Genomic DNA, 13,070 nt, shown 5'->3' with positions numbered 1-13,070 from the left:
CCTCCCCAGCTTTTCTTGGAACCCAAGAGTTTTCTGAGTGTGCAAAGAACCTTCTATCATGAAGACTTTGTTTAGAGCCGGGCTAGGGTTGTTACTGCCTTTACCAGGCTTCGTATTCCCTTCCTCTGTGTCTGGCCTACCTTCTACAGTTTCTGGCCACGATAAAGGGTTGCTGCTGCTGCAGCAGCTCACTAATACGCACTTGCAAAACAGATGCTTTAACAATTAATTTGAAGGTTAGGCTCAGTGGCTAGATCACAGGCAGGCCCATCAGGTTCCCGGTCATGCCTGTCAGTCGTCCCAGAAAGGATAGAGTGAACTCCAGAGCCAAAAGCTTTGTTTTTTTCTCTTTTATTGAGACAGGGTTTTGCTCTGTCGCCCAGGCTGGAATGCAGTGGCACCTCATAGTATTAATAGCTCACTGCAGCCTCGAACTCTTAGCTTCAATGATCCTTCCACCTCATCCTCCCAAAGTGCTGGGATTACAGGTATAAGCCACCATGTCTGACTGGGTGCTGCCGTGTTCTCTCCACACGGGATTGGCCCTCTGCTGAGAGTGATGGGTGGTGGACAGCTATGGTTGGGGGAGTTAGGCAAACTGGATGTGATTCTTAAGTGCATCTCCTAAGTCAGTGTCTTTGTCTTTCCGAAGGGGCAACAGTGCCATTTGTGCACAATTGACCTGAACGTCAAAGATTATCTGTCAGAGCCCTTCTGAGTGCTTCTCATGCATTAGCTCATTTAACCTTTACCTCTGCTGTTTGAGGAGAAACTGAAACAGAGAGGTGAAGTCACTTGTCCCAGGTCACAAAGCAAGTGTGTGCTGCAGGCAGAGTTAGAACCCGGGTGGCTGGTACTCAGACCCCATCTCTATACATACCATTATACTGTGGTGGATCTGGTATGGTATTTTTCAGACTGCGGGGTATAGCCACTAGTGGGATATGAAGTCCGAGTATTGATTTTTTTCTTTTGCATTGGAAAACCAAGGAAATGGAAGAGGAGAGAAAAAGCAGAATGCATTTAAATGTGGCTTCTGGAAACTTTTGTTTGGGAGAAATGCAAAGAAGCAGATGTGGGTCAATGTCAAAAAGTGTGAAAGCCCTTGCATCCAGGCTAGGGGTCGGCAAACTATGATTCTCGGGCCAAAGTCAGCCCACCCAGCCTGTTTTTGTAGGTAAAGTTTTTTTTTGTTTGGTTGTGTTGTTTTGAGACAGAGTCTTGCTTTGTCACCCAGGCTGGAGTGCGGTGGCATGATCTTGGCTCACTGCAACCTCTGCCTCCTGGTTCAAGGGATTCTCCTGCTTCAGCCTCCTGAGTAGCCGGGATTACAGGCGCACACCACCATGCTCAACTAATTTTTGTGTTTTTAGTAGAGATGGGGTTTTCACCATGTTGGCCAGGCTGGTCTTGAACTCGTGACCTCAAGTGATCCACCCTCCTTGGCCTCCCAAAGTGCTAGGATTACAGGTATGAGCCACCGTGCCTGGCCAGTAGGTAAAGTTTATTGGCACACAGCCATACTCATTCATTTATATCATCAGTGGCTGCTTCTATGCTACAGCAGCAGAGTTGAGTAGAAAGTTGCTGCCCACCACGTGGTATGGTATGCACTGTCTGGTATGCCTGCACAGCAGCCATTGTCATTTTTTTTTTTGTGGTGGGAAGGAATGAGGAGGGAATATAGATTTCCATTTAAAGTTGGCCCTCAGGAGGGTGGGGGTGTTAACTGCTCTTCAGTCCACTGTGGCTCCATCCTCCTTGCGTTCCACTCCTTTCAGTGAATGTAGAGGCCCAAGCCTAGGCTTTTAAACCCTCTTTAAATGGAAGGGATTTTCATTCATTAGAAGTAACTGGAGACTTCTTGAGGTCCCGTGTGGAAGTGGATCATGGCCATTACATTCCTGCTATGGCCTAACGGAGGGAGCTGGGCTTAGACACTAGTGTCACTTGGCCAAAAGTCTGTTGCAGGTGGCTTGGATTATTGCCCTCCTCATTTTCCTAACAGACACCAGGGCTTAGGTTTCCTTGGGATTCCAGGCAGTCCCTGCCACTCCACGAGGAATGAGAGCAGTCACAGTAACTGAAGCCTGTGGGCCACACAGGTGGGCTGCATCCCAGGCAGGGCCTGTCTCTGTTCAGTCTGTGCATCCATCACTTCAAGCTTATTTGGAAACCCTTGATAAACACTTGAATGAGTTTGTGTCAAAGTTTTAAGTGATACAGGTTGCTGAAAAAGTTTTCTTGGAAATTAGTTACTGTTTCTATTGATGAAATTGACCAAAAGGGTATGAGAGCTGAGATTGATACTTCATGTAGAATATGCACTGAGCATGTACCCAATCTGTACCTGGCCCTGTGCTGGGCCCTTGGAAATGTGGGGTTACCGTGAACCTCATTCTTGTCTGCCCTTAAGGAACCCACAGGTGACTAGAAACTAACAAATAGGTTGTATGTGTTCTTAAGAAATTATTATTATTATTTTAGACAGAGTCTTGCTCTGTCACGTAGGCTGGAGTGCAATGGCATGATCTCAGCTCACTGCAACCTCCGCCTCCTGGGTTCAAGCGATTCTCCTGCCTCAGCCTCCTGACTAGTTGGGATTACAGGTGTGCGCCACCACACCCAGCTAATTTTTGTGTTTTTAGTAGAGATGGGGTTTTACCATGTTGGCCAGGCTGGTCTTGAACTCCTGACCTCAGGTGATCCACCCGTCTCGGCCTCCCAAAGTGCTGGGATTACAGGCGTGAGCCACTGTGCCTGGCCAAGAAATTCTTTAGGTGGTATATGAACAAATCTCAAGAATCTTAGGCCCAGATCTCTTATTTATTTGTTTATTTTTATTTTTATATATTTTTTAAGATGGAGTCTCGCTCTTTCACCCAGGCCGGAGTGCAGTGGCGCGATCTCAGCTCACTGCAAGCTCTGCCTCCCAGGTTCACGCCATTCTCCTGCCTCAGCCTCCCGAGTAGCTGGGACTACAGGCGCCCGCCACCACGCCTGGCTTCTTTGTATTTTTTTTTTTTTTTTTTTAATAGAGACGGGGTTTCACCATGTTAGCCCAGATGGTCTCGATTTCCTGACCTCATGATCCGCCCGCCTCGGCCTTCCAAAGTGCTGAGATTACAGGCATGAGCCACCGTGCCCGGCCAACGGGCTAATTTTTATATTTTTAGTGGAGACGGGGTTTTACCATGTTGACCAGGCTGGTCTTGAACTCCTGATCTCAAGTGATCTGCTGCCTTGTCCTCCCCAAAGTAATGAGATTACAGGCATGAGCCACTGCACCCAGCTTGAAACCCTGTCTCTACAAAAAATACAAAAATTAGCTGGGCATGGTGGCACATGCTTGTAGTCCATCTACTTGGGAGGCTGAGGTGGGAAGATTGCTTGAGCCCAGGAGATCAAGGCTGCATTGAACCATGATCACACCACTGCACTCCAGCCTGGATGACAGAGCAAGACCCTGTGTAAAAATAAATAAATAATTATAAACAAGGAGAAATCTTAGTTCATAAGTTAAATCATTACACTTTCTCCTCTGGAGTGATAGAAACCGGTCCTCTGATGAAAACCATGATCTTTGCAGCTTTAAACCATCTGAAGATTAGTTGGCATGAGGAGGTGGTTAGAAAACTCTTCATTGCTGAGAACCAAATTCCAGAGGTTCATCTGCCAGGAGTAACTTGGATCTGAGGAATAGATACCTTTGCTCAAGAATGCAAATTTTCAGAGCTCGTGGGAGTGGAAGAATAGATACTCAGGCAAAAAAAATGGTATCTTTGTTTCCACAAGCTTCCTTTAGCAGGCTGGGTTTTTTCACGGTCAGCCTGTTTGAAGCTTTACAGAAATGTTCTGCCTAAGTGGTTTGCGTGCTTGGACAAACCCCAGAGTGGACACTGCACACTTGGGGGCGAAGGCATTCCTTTCATGTTAGGGGACTTTGGAATTTCACTCCCTGGAATTTGTATTGCTTTCTCTTTGTGTTGGGATGAGTCCTTTTTTTTTTTTTTTGCCAGAATTCCATCAGTCTTTCCATGAGCCCTTATTCTCTATCCAGATGTCTTTGGTTAGATTTTTGAAATGCTACCATTTCCTTCATTTGATATTGGAAGGACCGTATCGGCCTTGTGTCTTTGTGTTGGGTAGGTTTTACTCCTAAGTGTTTATTCTGGGCAAGGTTCCTGCTAAGTGCTTGCGTTACATGGCCTCATGGGATTCTCCCATGACACCACCCTGGGGACTCCATGGTTGCCTGTGCTGCGCAGTTATGGAGACTGGGGTGCAGAGTGTTTAAGGACTTTGCCCAAAGTCTTGGTACCTCATTCTGGCATTTCTTGGAATACTGATTCATGAAGTCTGTTTTATGTATGTGTATCTTATTTTTCCCTACTCAATTATACATTTCAGGGTGGGCGTTGTTTTGTCAGTTGACCTGTTAAGCAGATTACTCTTTTTGACATAATTTGTAGTTGTCAAATAATTTGTAGAGGTTAAGAGCTGGTCTTTGCATCTGAAAGTACTGGACTTAGTTTCTAGTTCTGCTTCTTCCTGCTGTGACCCCATGGGCAAATTCCTTCTTGTCTCTGAGCCTCAGTTTAGGCCTTGGTGAGGAGTGTGGAGGCCTGCAAGCCCAGATTCCAGCTCTCTGCTGGGAAATTATTAAATAACTGCTTGGGGACCTTGCAGCCTCTCCTCACATTGCTGAGTTGTCCCACTTGGAAGTTCTTGTTTTCTTTTTTTTTTTTTTTTTTGAAATGGAGTCTCAATCTGTCACCCAGGCTGGAGTGCAATGGCGTGGTCTCAGCTCACTGCAGCCTCCACCTCATGGGTTCAAGCAATTCTCCTGCCTCAGTCTCCCAAGTAGCTGGGACTACAGGCGTGTGCCACCATGCCTGGCTAATTTTTTTTTTTATTTTTTCGAGACAGAGTCTTGCTCTGTTGCCCAGGCTGGAGTGCAGTGGTGCGATCTCCGCTCATTGCAACCTCTGCCTCCCCAGGTTCAAGTGATTCTCCTGCCTCAGCCTCCTGAGTTGCTGGAATTACAGTCGTGCACCACCATGCCCAGCTAATTTTTGTATTTTTAGTAGAGATGGGGTTTCTCCATGTTGGTCAGGCTGGTCTCGCACTCCTGACCTAGTGGTCCGCCTGCCTCAGCCTCCCAAAGTGCTGGGATTACTGGCATGAGCCACCGTGCCTGGCCAGAACTTCTTTCTTAACTTTTTATTATGGAGAAAAATTTTTTTTTAGTTATTTATAGAGGCTGGGTGCAATGGCTCATGCCTCTAATCCCAGAACTTTGGGAGGCCAAGGCAGGAGAAGGCCAAGGCAAGCTTTAGTCCAAGAGTTCAAGACCAGCCTGGGCAACATAGAGAGACCCTGTCTTTAAATTATTTGTAGAGACGGGGTCTCACTGTGTTGCCCAGGCTGGTCTCTGACTCCTGGGCTCAAGCAGTCTGACAGGGTCTCACTCTGTTGCCCAGGCTGGAGGGCAGTGGTGCAATCATAGCTCACTGCAGCCTCGACCTACTGGCTGAATCGATCCTCTCGCCTTAGCCTCTTGAGTAGCTGGGACTACAAGCACGTGCTGCCAGGCTAATTTTTGTATTTTTTGTAGAGATGGGGTTTTCTCATGTTGCCCAGGCTGGTCCCAAATTCCAGGGCTCAAGTGATCTGCCTCCATTGGCCTCCCAAAATGCTGGGATTACAGGCATGAGCCACTGTGTCTGGCCTGTACCTGTAGATTTCTTCAGTATGAATCTCTAACTTTATGATTATTTAAAAACATAACTACAGGCCGGGCGTGTTGGCTCATACCTGTAATCCCAGCACTTTGGGAGGCTGAGGCAGGCAGATCACCTGAGGTCAGGAGTTCGAGACCAGCCTGGCCAACATGGCGAAACCCTGTTTCTACTAAAAATACAAAAATTATCTGGGCGTGGTGGCAGGTGTCAGTAATCCCAGCTACTCAGGAGGCTGAGGAATGAGAATCACTTGAACCCAGGAGGCGGAGGTTGCAGTGAGCCGAAATCACACCACTGCACTCCAGCCTGGGTGACAGAGTGAGACCCCCGTCTCGAAAGAAAAGACAATAAAACAAAACAAAAAAAACCTTACTAGAAAACTCATTCCTAGCAAGATTAACAATTAATATCTTAAATACCCGGGCTGGGTTCAGATGGCTCCAATTTCTCCTACCGTCACATCCACCAGTAGGTGTTTTCGTATCTAGATGCCAGCAGTGGGTAGACTGTCTTATGTTGAAGTGAGGGTGTGGGGTACAGGGTACAGATGCTGATGGCTGGACTTCTCTCCTCCAGTTTTGTGCCTCACTTGGGTGGTTGCCGTGGCGTAGGCACGTTACCATGGAAATGGCATGACGTCACAGAGCAGGCTGTGATGACACCTGAGAATGCTGAAGAAAAGGAGACACAGAGCACGTTTGTTCTTGGTTTCTGGTTGATGAACCTGTGTAGTAAGGACACTGAAAAGCATATGCAAGACCCAGAGGTCTATTTCAAGAATTTCCTGGCTCTGAAAATCCCTCAGTGAGGTTTCTCCTATGACTGCTTCATTACGTCCTAACTCAAGGGAAGGTCTTGGAGGCCTTTCTTAGGCATGAGCCCTGAGCTGAATTTCTAAAGCGAAGGCCCTGCGCCTTCAATCCTAGTAAACGACTGTGCCGCAGAATCGGACTTGGGGATCCTGGACTTCCGCATTTAGGCTGGTTGTTAAACATTTGAAGAGGCGGCTCCTCCTTGTAATTTTTGTAATTTTGTCCCTAGTTAATGGGTCATTCAGAGCCTACCCGGGCAATTTGTTGAGAGTCTGGGCAGTTAATGATCATAACCTTGACCTTCACATTAACCTAGCCGCCTCTTATCAAGGGCTCTCATGATCTTAAGGTAACAGCCGCTGTTCCCATGAGTTTCCATCTTTTGTGTTGTACTTTGCCTTTTTTTTTTTTTTTTTTTTAACTCTTGTAAACCAGGTTGATCCATAAACCCTGGGCCCTTTTCAGCTTTCGTCCAACCCTCTTGTCTAGAGAGCTGCCATGTTGCCAAGCTTCATTTCTGTAAGAAGCCTTTGTTCCTTCCCAGGGCTCAGCTCTCCCTACGCCTTTTTGTCTCGATTAGCCACTTGGTGGCTTCTGGTACTGCCTAGATTAGAGCTGAGGAAGGGGAGACGTTGCTTTTGTCAGTTTTGTCAGCAGGATGGGTTGGGAGAACAGTATATGCGTGGTTGTGACCAAGTAGAAAGAACTTGTTGATGAGCAGTAAGCAGTGTCCGTCAGGAAGAGCTGGCTGCAGCTTTCTTTTTTCCTTTTTTTTTTTTTTTTTTGAGACGGAGTTTCGCTCTTGTTGCCCAGGCTGGAGTGCAGTGGCGTGATCTCGGCTCACTGCAACCTGCGCCTCCCAGGTTCAAGCGATTCTCCTGCCTCCGCCTCCCAGGTTCAAGCGATTCTCCTGCCTCAGCCTCCTGAGTAGCTCGGGTTACAGGCATGTTCTTCCATGCCTGTCTAATTTTGTATTTTGAGTAAAGATGGGGTTTCTCCATGTTGGTCAGGCTGGTCTCGAACTCCTGACCTCACATGATCCGCCCACCTCGGCCTCCCAAAGTGCTGGGATTACAGGCGTGAGCCACCGCGCCCGGCCCTGGCTGTAGCTTTCTTATAGAGAACATGCTTCCCAGTTAGCATTCCAGCCAGTTAGGGCTTTCCGTGGAGAGATGCCGTCATGCTAGCTGGTTCTTACAACCAATAGCTGCTCCTTTCTTTGTGCCTGTTCCTCATGTCAAGGGCTTTGTCCCTATTATTTCATTTAACCTTCACAGCCCTTGAGATAGGTGCTGCTGTTATCCCATTCAGTAGATCAGAAAAGCAAGGCTCAGGTTACAGACTAAGAGCATACTCTAGAGAAGAGGTGGAGCTGGTTGAGTTACTTGGTCTGCAGAAAGGAGCATGAGGCCCGAATCTGTAGGCTGCTGGACGAGGCCATGTGAAATATCTCCTTTGAAATATCATGTCTACTTTGGACATGAAATATCTTTTGTTTTGTTTTGTTTTTTGAAACCGAGTCTCTAGCTCTGTCACCCAGACTGGAGTGCAGTGGCACGATCTTGGCTCGCTGCAACCTCCACCTCCCAGGTTCAAGTGATTCTCCTACCTCAGCCTCCTGAGTAGCTGGGACTACAGGCACCCACCACTTCACTGGTCTAATTTTTGCATTCTTAGTAGAGACGGAGTTTCGCCATGTTGGCAAGGCTAGTCTCGAACTCCTGACCTCAGGTGATCTGCCTGCCTTGGCCTCCCAAAGTGCTGGGATTACAGTTTTGGTTTGTTTTTTTTTTTTGAGACACAGTTTCACTCTGTCTCGCAAGCTGGAGTGCAATGGCACAATCTTGGCTTACTGCAGTCTCTGCCTCCCAGGTTCAAGTTCTTGTGCCTCAGCCTCCCGAGTAGCTGGAATTACAGGCACCCACCATCGCGCCCAGCTAATTTTTGTATTACTGGTAGAGACAGGGTTTTGCCGTGTTGGCCAGGCTGGTCCCGAACTCCTGACCTCAAGTGATCCGCCTGCTTTGGCCTCCCGAAGTGCTAGGATTACAAGCATGAGCCACCACACCCGGTCTGAACATGAAATGTCTTTACCAAGCACTGTTTTTGCCAAGTCCGTGGTGTGTGCTGAACCCAGCATGCTTTGTGGGCCCTGTGGAGTTGACCTGTTCCTTAGAGTGGGCGTCCAGATCTGTTCTTTGACCCAGGGGGAGGAGCAGCCAGCTCTGAAAATGGGAACTGAAATACCCGGGAGCTTTGTCCGGGAGGTACGGGGCAGGACTGGCTCAAGGCAAGGCGTTGGCCTCTTCCCATTTCCTCATGGGGGCTAATTCCAAGTCGGTCTCCCAGGGTGGTTGCTTTCCTGTCCCCGAGGGCTCTGGGCAGCAGACCGAGTGCAGCCATGTCAGGCATTGCCAATCCAGGCTCTGGGAATAGAGTGCTCCCTACACAGGCCGCCGCGGCAGGCTTTTCTCCTGCTTACTTGGCTCAAGAGAGTTTGGCAGGTCTAGATTGAAATGATTAGCGCAGTGAGGCTTCCCCTACTTTTCTTGGGGGATTATGTCGAGGTCTATTAAGCATGTTCCCTCGGTATTTAATCCCACTCTGACACGGATTTTGCCGGCAGTCTGTTAAGTGGCATCGCTGAAACCTGGTTGCTGTTTTGTCGAGACCGCCTTTGTGCCGTCGCGCCGGTGGCCCACGGGATTCCCAGTTGGCTTGACTTCCTTTCTTTTTGCTTTCTGTTGAACCGAGTTTGAAGAATATAGTCAAGACCTCGTGTTCACGCAGGACGTTTAGCTAGGAGGGCATCTTAGGTGTCGTGAGGGGGGACCCCCTGAGGTGACTGTGGACAGAGGTTAGCCCAGGGCTCAGAGGGGCTTGAGAGCATGACATGGCCAGATGGCCCTGAGAATGCAGCGATCTGTTTATTGTCGCTGTCTCAGTGCCCTTTCATCAACCAGCAGCAATTTAACAACAACAAAAAAATCCTACGTATTTCTCTGCCTCTCTCAACTCTAGGGAAACAAAATTTCAAGTAGTCACTGTCTGTTTTGTGAAAAGTTGTATGGTTGATTCTCTTTGAGCCCAGACGTGCCTGGAGCTGTTAATATCGATAATGTGCAGAATCCCTCTTTGGCTCAGGTCTTTGTAGGGTGGATTTGAATGCTGCACTTCTCTACCTTGGTGATTCCTTTCTAGAATCATTCTGGATGATGGTTAAGGCTCTTGGAGTTCCTTGAATGGTTTTTTGTCCTCTACCCACAGGTGTTAGATGTAGAGTAGATGTAGAGTAGCCTGTACCTTCGTCCAAGCCAGCGGGTGGCATCAGGACAGGGAAGGAGGCCTCAGCTGACCCTGGGCAAGACTGTCGCTTGCTGTGCGGCGTTGTTGGACATAAGGGAGGGTGTGCTGAGGCTGCCACCCACTCCGGCTCAGCTGACCCAGCCCTGATGATCAGGCACCTGCCTTGTGGACCAAGTTTCTTGTCAGTGCAGAAAAGGAGGTAGTCAAGCAACCTGGCACAGATATGGCATTTAAAATATTAGTGGCCTGGGTGGTGATCATGTCCCTCTCAGCTTTATCCCTTCTAGACTTAAGTGTCGAGAGTAATGTTGTTCTTAGCTTTTCTTTATGGAACCCCAGCGTGTACACCTCCAGTCTGTCCCAGGCCTTCTCCCGCTCAGTCTGTCCATCTGTCCCTGAGTTTCTCTTGAGGTGCGGCCCTGGCCCGCCCCCAGTATTCCCATCAGGGTGCCACCTCCCAGTGTCTGCACAGCTCCTGGCGGCGGGAAGTTTGCCATGTCACTGAGTAACAGCTTCTCCCTTGGGACAAAACCAGTTTTCCCAGTCATGTGGCCCTTTCAGTGTGGGTGAGGCGTCCAGTGAGGACTTTGCTCGACGCCTGGTTTCTGTGGGCCGCACCCCAGCAGGAAGTCACCTCCCTTGTCAGGACTGCAGCCTGCGCCCCCGCCCCATTCCAAGTTTGCTAGTCGGGGAAGCAACACAAGGTGCACATGGGTCAGGTCACCTGTGTTGTTGTTGCCTTTGAAGCAGCAGAAAGAGTTTTGTGTCCTGCATTCTGTTTTGAGAGTTGCCCTTGACCTCTGCCCAGGGGTATCTGTGGGGCTGAGCCACTTGGGTTTGAAATAGAATCCATCCCCTTTGAACTGGGAGTGAGAGTTCATAGAAAAAGCTGCTCTTGAGGCGCTCCTTGATGTTTGGGGAGCAGCCCCGAGGCAGACAAAGGGAGGGACGTGAGTGAAAGGACAGTGGAGGGTCCTGGGAGGAGTCTGCCACATGCCCTGGAACCTTCAGGCAAACACGCCTAATGCATTGGCTCCCACTTGGGCAGCTGCGGGCCTTTCCGCAGAGATAGCTCCATTTGTGGCTAACCTTTTGGGGCCTGGGCTCGTGATGTTTCCTCCTTACATCACTTCTCTTTGTGTCCTAGTTAATTGAGACGGAAGGAGTTGGATGCTCTCACGCAAGCCTTTTTGTGGTCATTCATGGGGAACTTTGGGAGCTTTTTAAAATTATTCAAAAAAATTGTTTTTTTCCTTTACCAACTCCTGTACTTGTGAACACTGTGTCTGTGGGTTTGGCTCAAAAACTGGATTCTTTTTCCAGCCTCCCCCTCCTGAACCCAATTTCTTCCCTCACTTCTGCCCCACCCCATAGATATTTACATATGCAGAATGTCCACTGGGCAGTGTCTGTCATGTTTGGAGAGCACTTTTAAAGTCCTGGAGATGGGGGTGACATGGGGGAATTGGAAGAGTGTAAGATGGGGAGCCAGAAGGGGTTCCAGTATCTGGAGGTGAGTCAGAGGAGGGAGAGAAAGCAGGGCCGGTATCATGTGAGGCCCTCAGGAGGGGCCTGGGATCCGTCCCCCCTCCTCCAGCTGCTCAGTGTTTGCTTGCCTCCAGCCCAGAGGTGTGGGACTGACGAGGGTGGGTCAGACCTGGTGACCTGGGACTCTGAGCCTGTTTCCAGCGGTTCTCATGGGGCTTTTGTAATAAAGTACTTTGAGGGTTCTCAGGCCACAGCCCAGGCCTGCCTGTGGGTGGGTCCCAGGTAGCTTGGGGCCACCCCTGGTTCAGAACCGAGGCCCTCTCCACGATGCACAGCCACCGCCCTCAGCCTCAGGTAGCACTGACGCCCAGCTCACTGGGGCCCAGGGCCCAGCAGGCGATCCTGGGCCTGGGAGGGAGGGGATGCGGGTCTGTGCTCCCTGGGAGAGGTACTTCTGTGGTCAAGCAAGGTTTAGAAGTGCCCCAAGTGCTTCACAGCAGAGCTGTGTGGGTTTCTGGACTGTGGGGCTTCCTGGAAGTTCTGCAGCGTTAAGCATTGTGAATCCCGAAGATGGGGCTCTTCCCGCTTATGTGACCACAGCACCTTGTCGGTTTCTTTTAAGAACACTAGTCCTGTTGGGAAATCTGGCGTAGATGTGTCCCGGTGTTAGTGGTAATGCCCTTAAACTCCTACCCCTCCCCCAGCCAGGTTAGACTGGAGCAAGCACAGTTCTTTCAGGGGGAGGATAAGGGATGGAACAAGAGGCCATGGCCCCTATGTCCTCCCAGGGTCTCACTTCGCTCACAGCAGTCAGGCTCTCGGTTCCTGTCAGCCTTGGCCAGCCCAGAACCCTAGGAGGTCTCCTCTCAAACCCTGTGTTCATGGTGGGATTGGGGTTTGTTTGTAGGGAAGATGGAGAGTTGGAAGAAGGAGAATTGGAAGATGATGGGGCAGAGGAGACCCAGGATACCTCCGGAGGGCCTGAGAGAAGCCGGAAAGAAAAAGGGGAGAAGCATCACAGTGATTCAGACGAGGAGAAGTCCCACAGGAGACTGAAGCGGAAACGGAAGAAAGAGCGGGAGAAAGAGAAAAGGAGGTCGAAGAAGAGGAGGAAATCCAAGCACAAAGTAGGTTGGAAATTCACTGGGACTGCCACTGCCTGGCATCGGGCCTGACTGAGAGCCCCAGGGGCTGAGCTTTTGCTGTCCACCCCAGAGGGCACTCTTAATGCCTTTGCTTATCTCAAATTGGATAAAGACCTTTTTTAAAAGAGTTCGTAGCTTATGCTCCGTTGCCACTAAGTGCCCCAGGTGAGGTGTTTCAGGTGAAGTGCGGAGCCCTGCGGCACATGCCAGCATAGTTTGTCCTGAGGCTGACTGCGCCCGAGTGGCCCGCCTGCAGTAGGGTTGCTGAGTCTCCTTCCCCTGTCATTACAGCGCCATGCTTCTTCTAGCGATGACTTCTCTGACTTCTCAGATGACTCGGATTTCAGCCCCAGTGAGAAAGGGCACCGCAAGTACAGAGAGTACAGCCCCCCGTATGCGCCGGTGAGTGACTGGCGTGCCCTGCCTGAGCTCTGGGGCCGGGAGGAGTTCAACTGCTTGTGTTTCTTGAGCACTTGGTGTGTTCTGGGCATTTTTTGTGAGTTTCAGTCCTGGGCCATCAGGTATTAGTTTAATCCCCATTTTATGAGTGAGGAAACTGAGACTTAGACACTTTA

General features: G+C 49.6%; 1 protein-coding gene across 8 annotated transcripts in view; it reads left to right on the top strand.

Moving 5' to 3' along the window:
* The window catches only part of ZC3H4 (zinc finger CCCH-type containing 4), a 49,337-nt gene that overhangs the window by 6,967 nt on the left and 29,300 nt on the right, over positions 1-13,070 (top strand). For all 8 annotated transcript variants that reach the window (XM_054461912.2, XM_063657229.1, XM_063657230.1 and 5 more), the window contains 2 exons: positions 12,258-12,477; positions 12,787-12,897. In XM_054461912.2, coding sequence (XP_054317887.2) covers positions 12,258-12,477; positions 12,787-12,897 — 331 coding nt within the window. The remainder of the gene's footprint in view (positions 1-12,257; positions 12,478-12,786; positions 12,898-13,070) is intronic.

This window comes from Pongo pygmaeus, chromosome 20, assembly GCF_028885625.2.
Source record: "Pongo pygmaeus isolate AG05252 chromosome 20, NHGRI_mPonPyg2-v2.0_pri, whole genome shotgun sequence".
Taxonomy (NCBI): Eukaryota; Metazoa; Chordata; class Mammalia; order Primates; family Hominidae; genus Pongo; species Pongo pygmaeus.
Note: the sequence above shows the minus strand (reverse complement) of the source record. Positions and strands in the feature narration are given on the sequence as shown.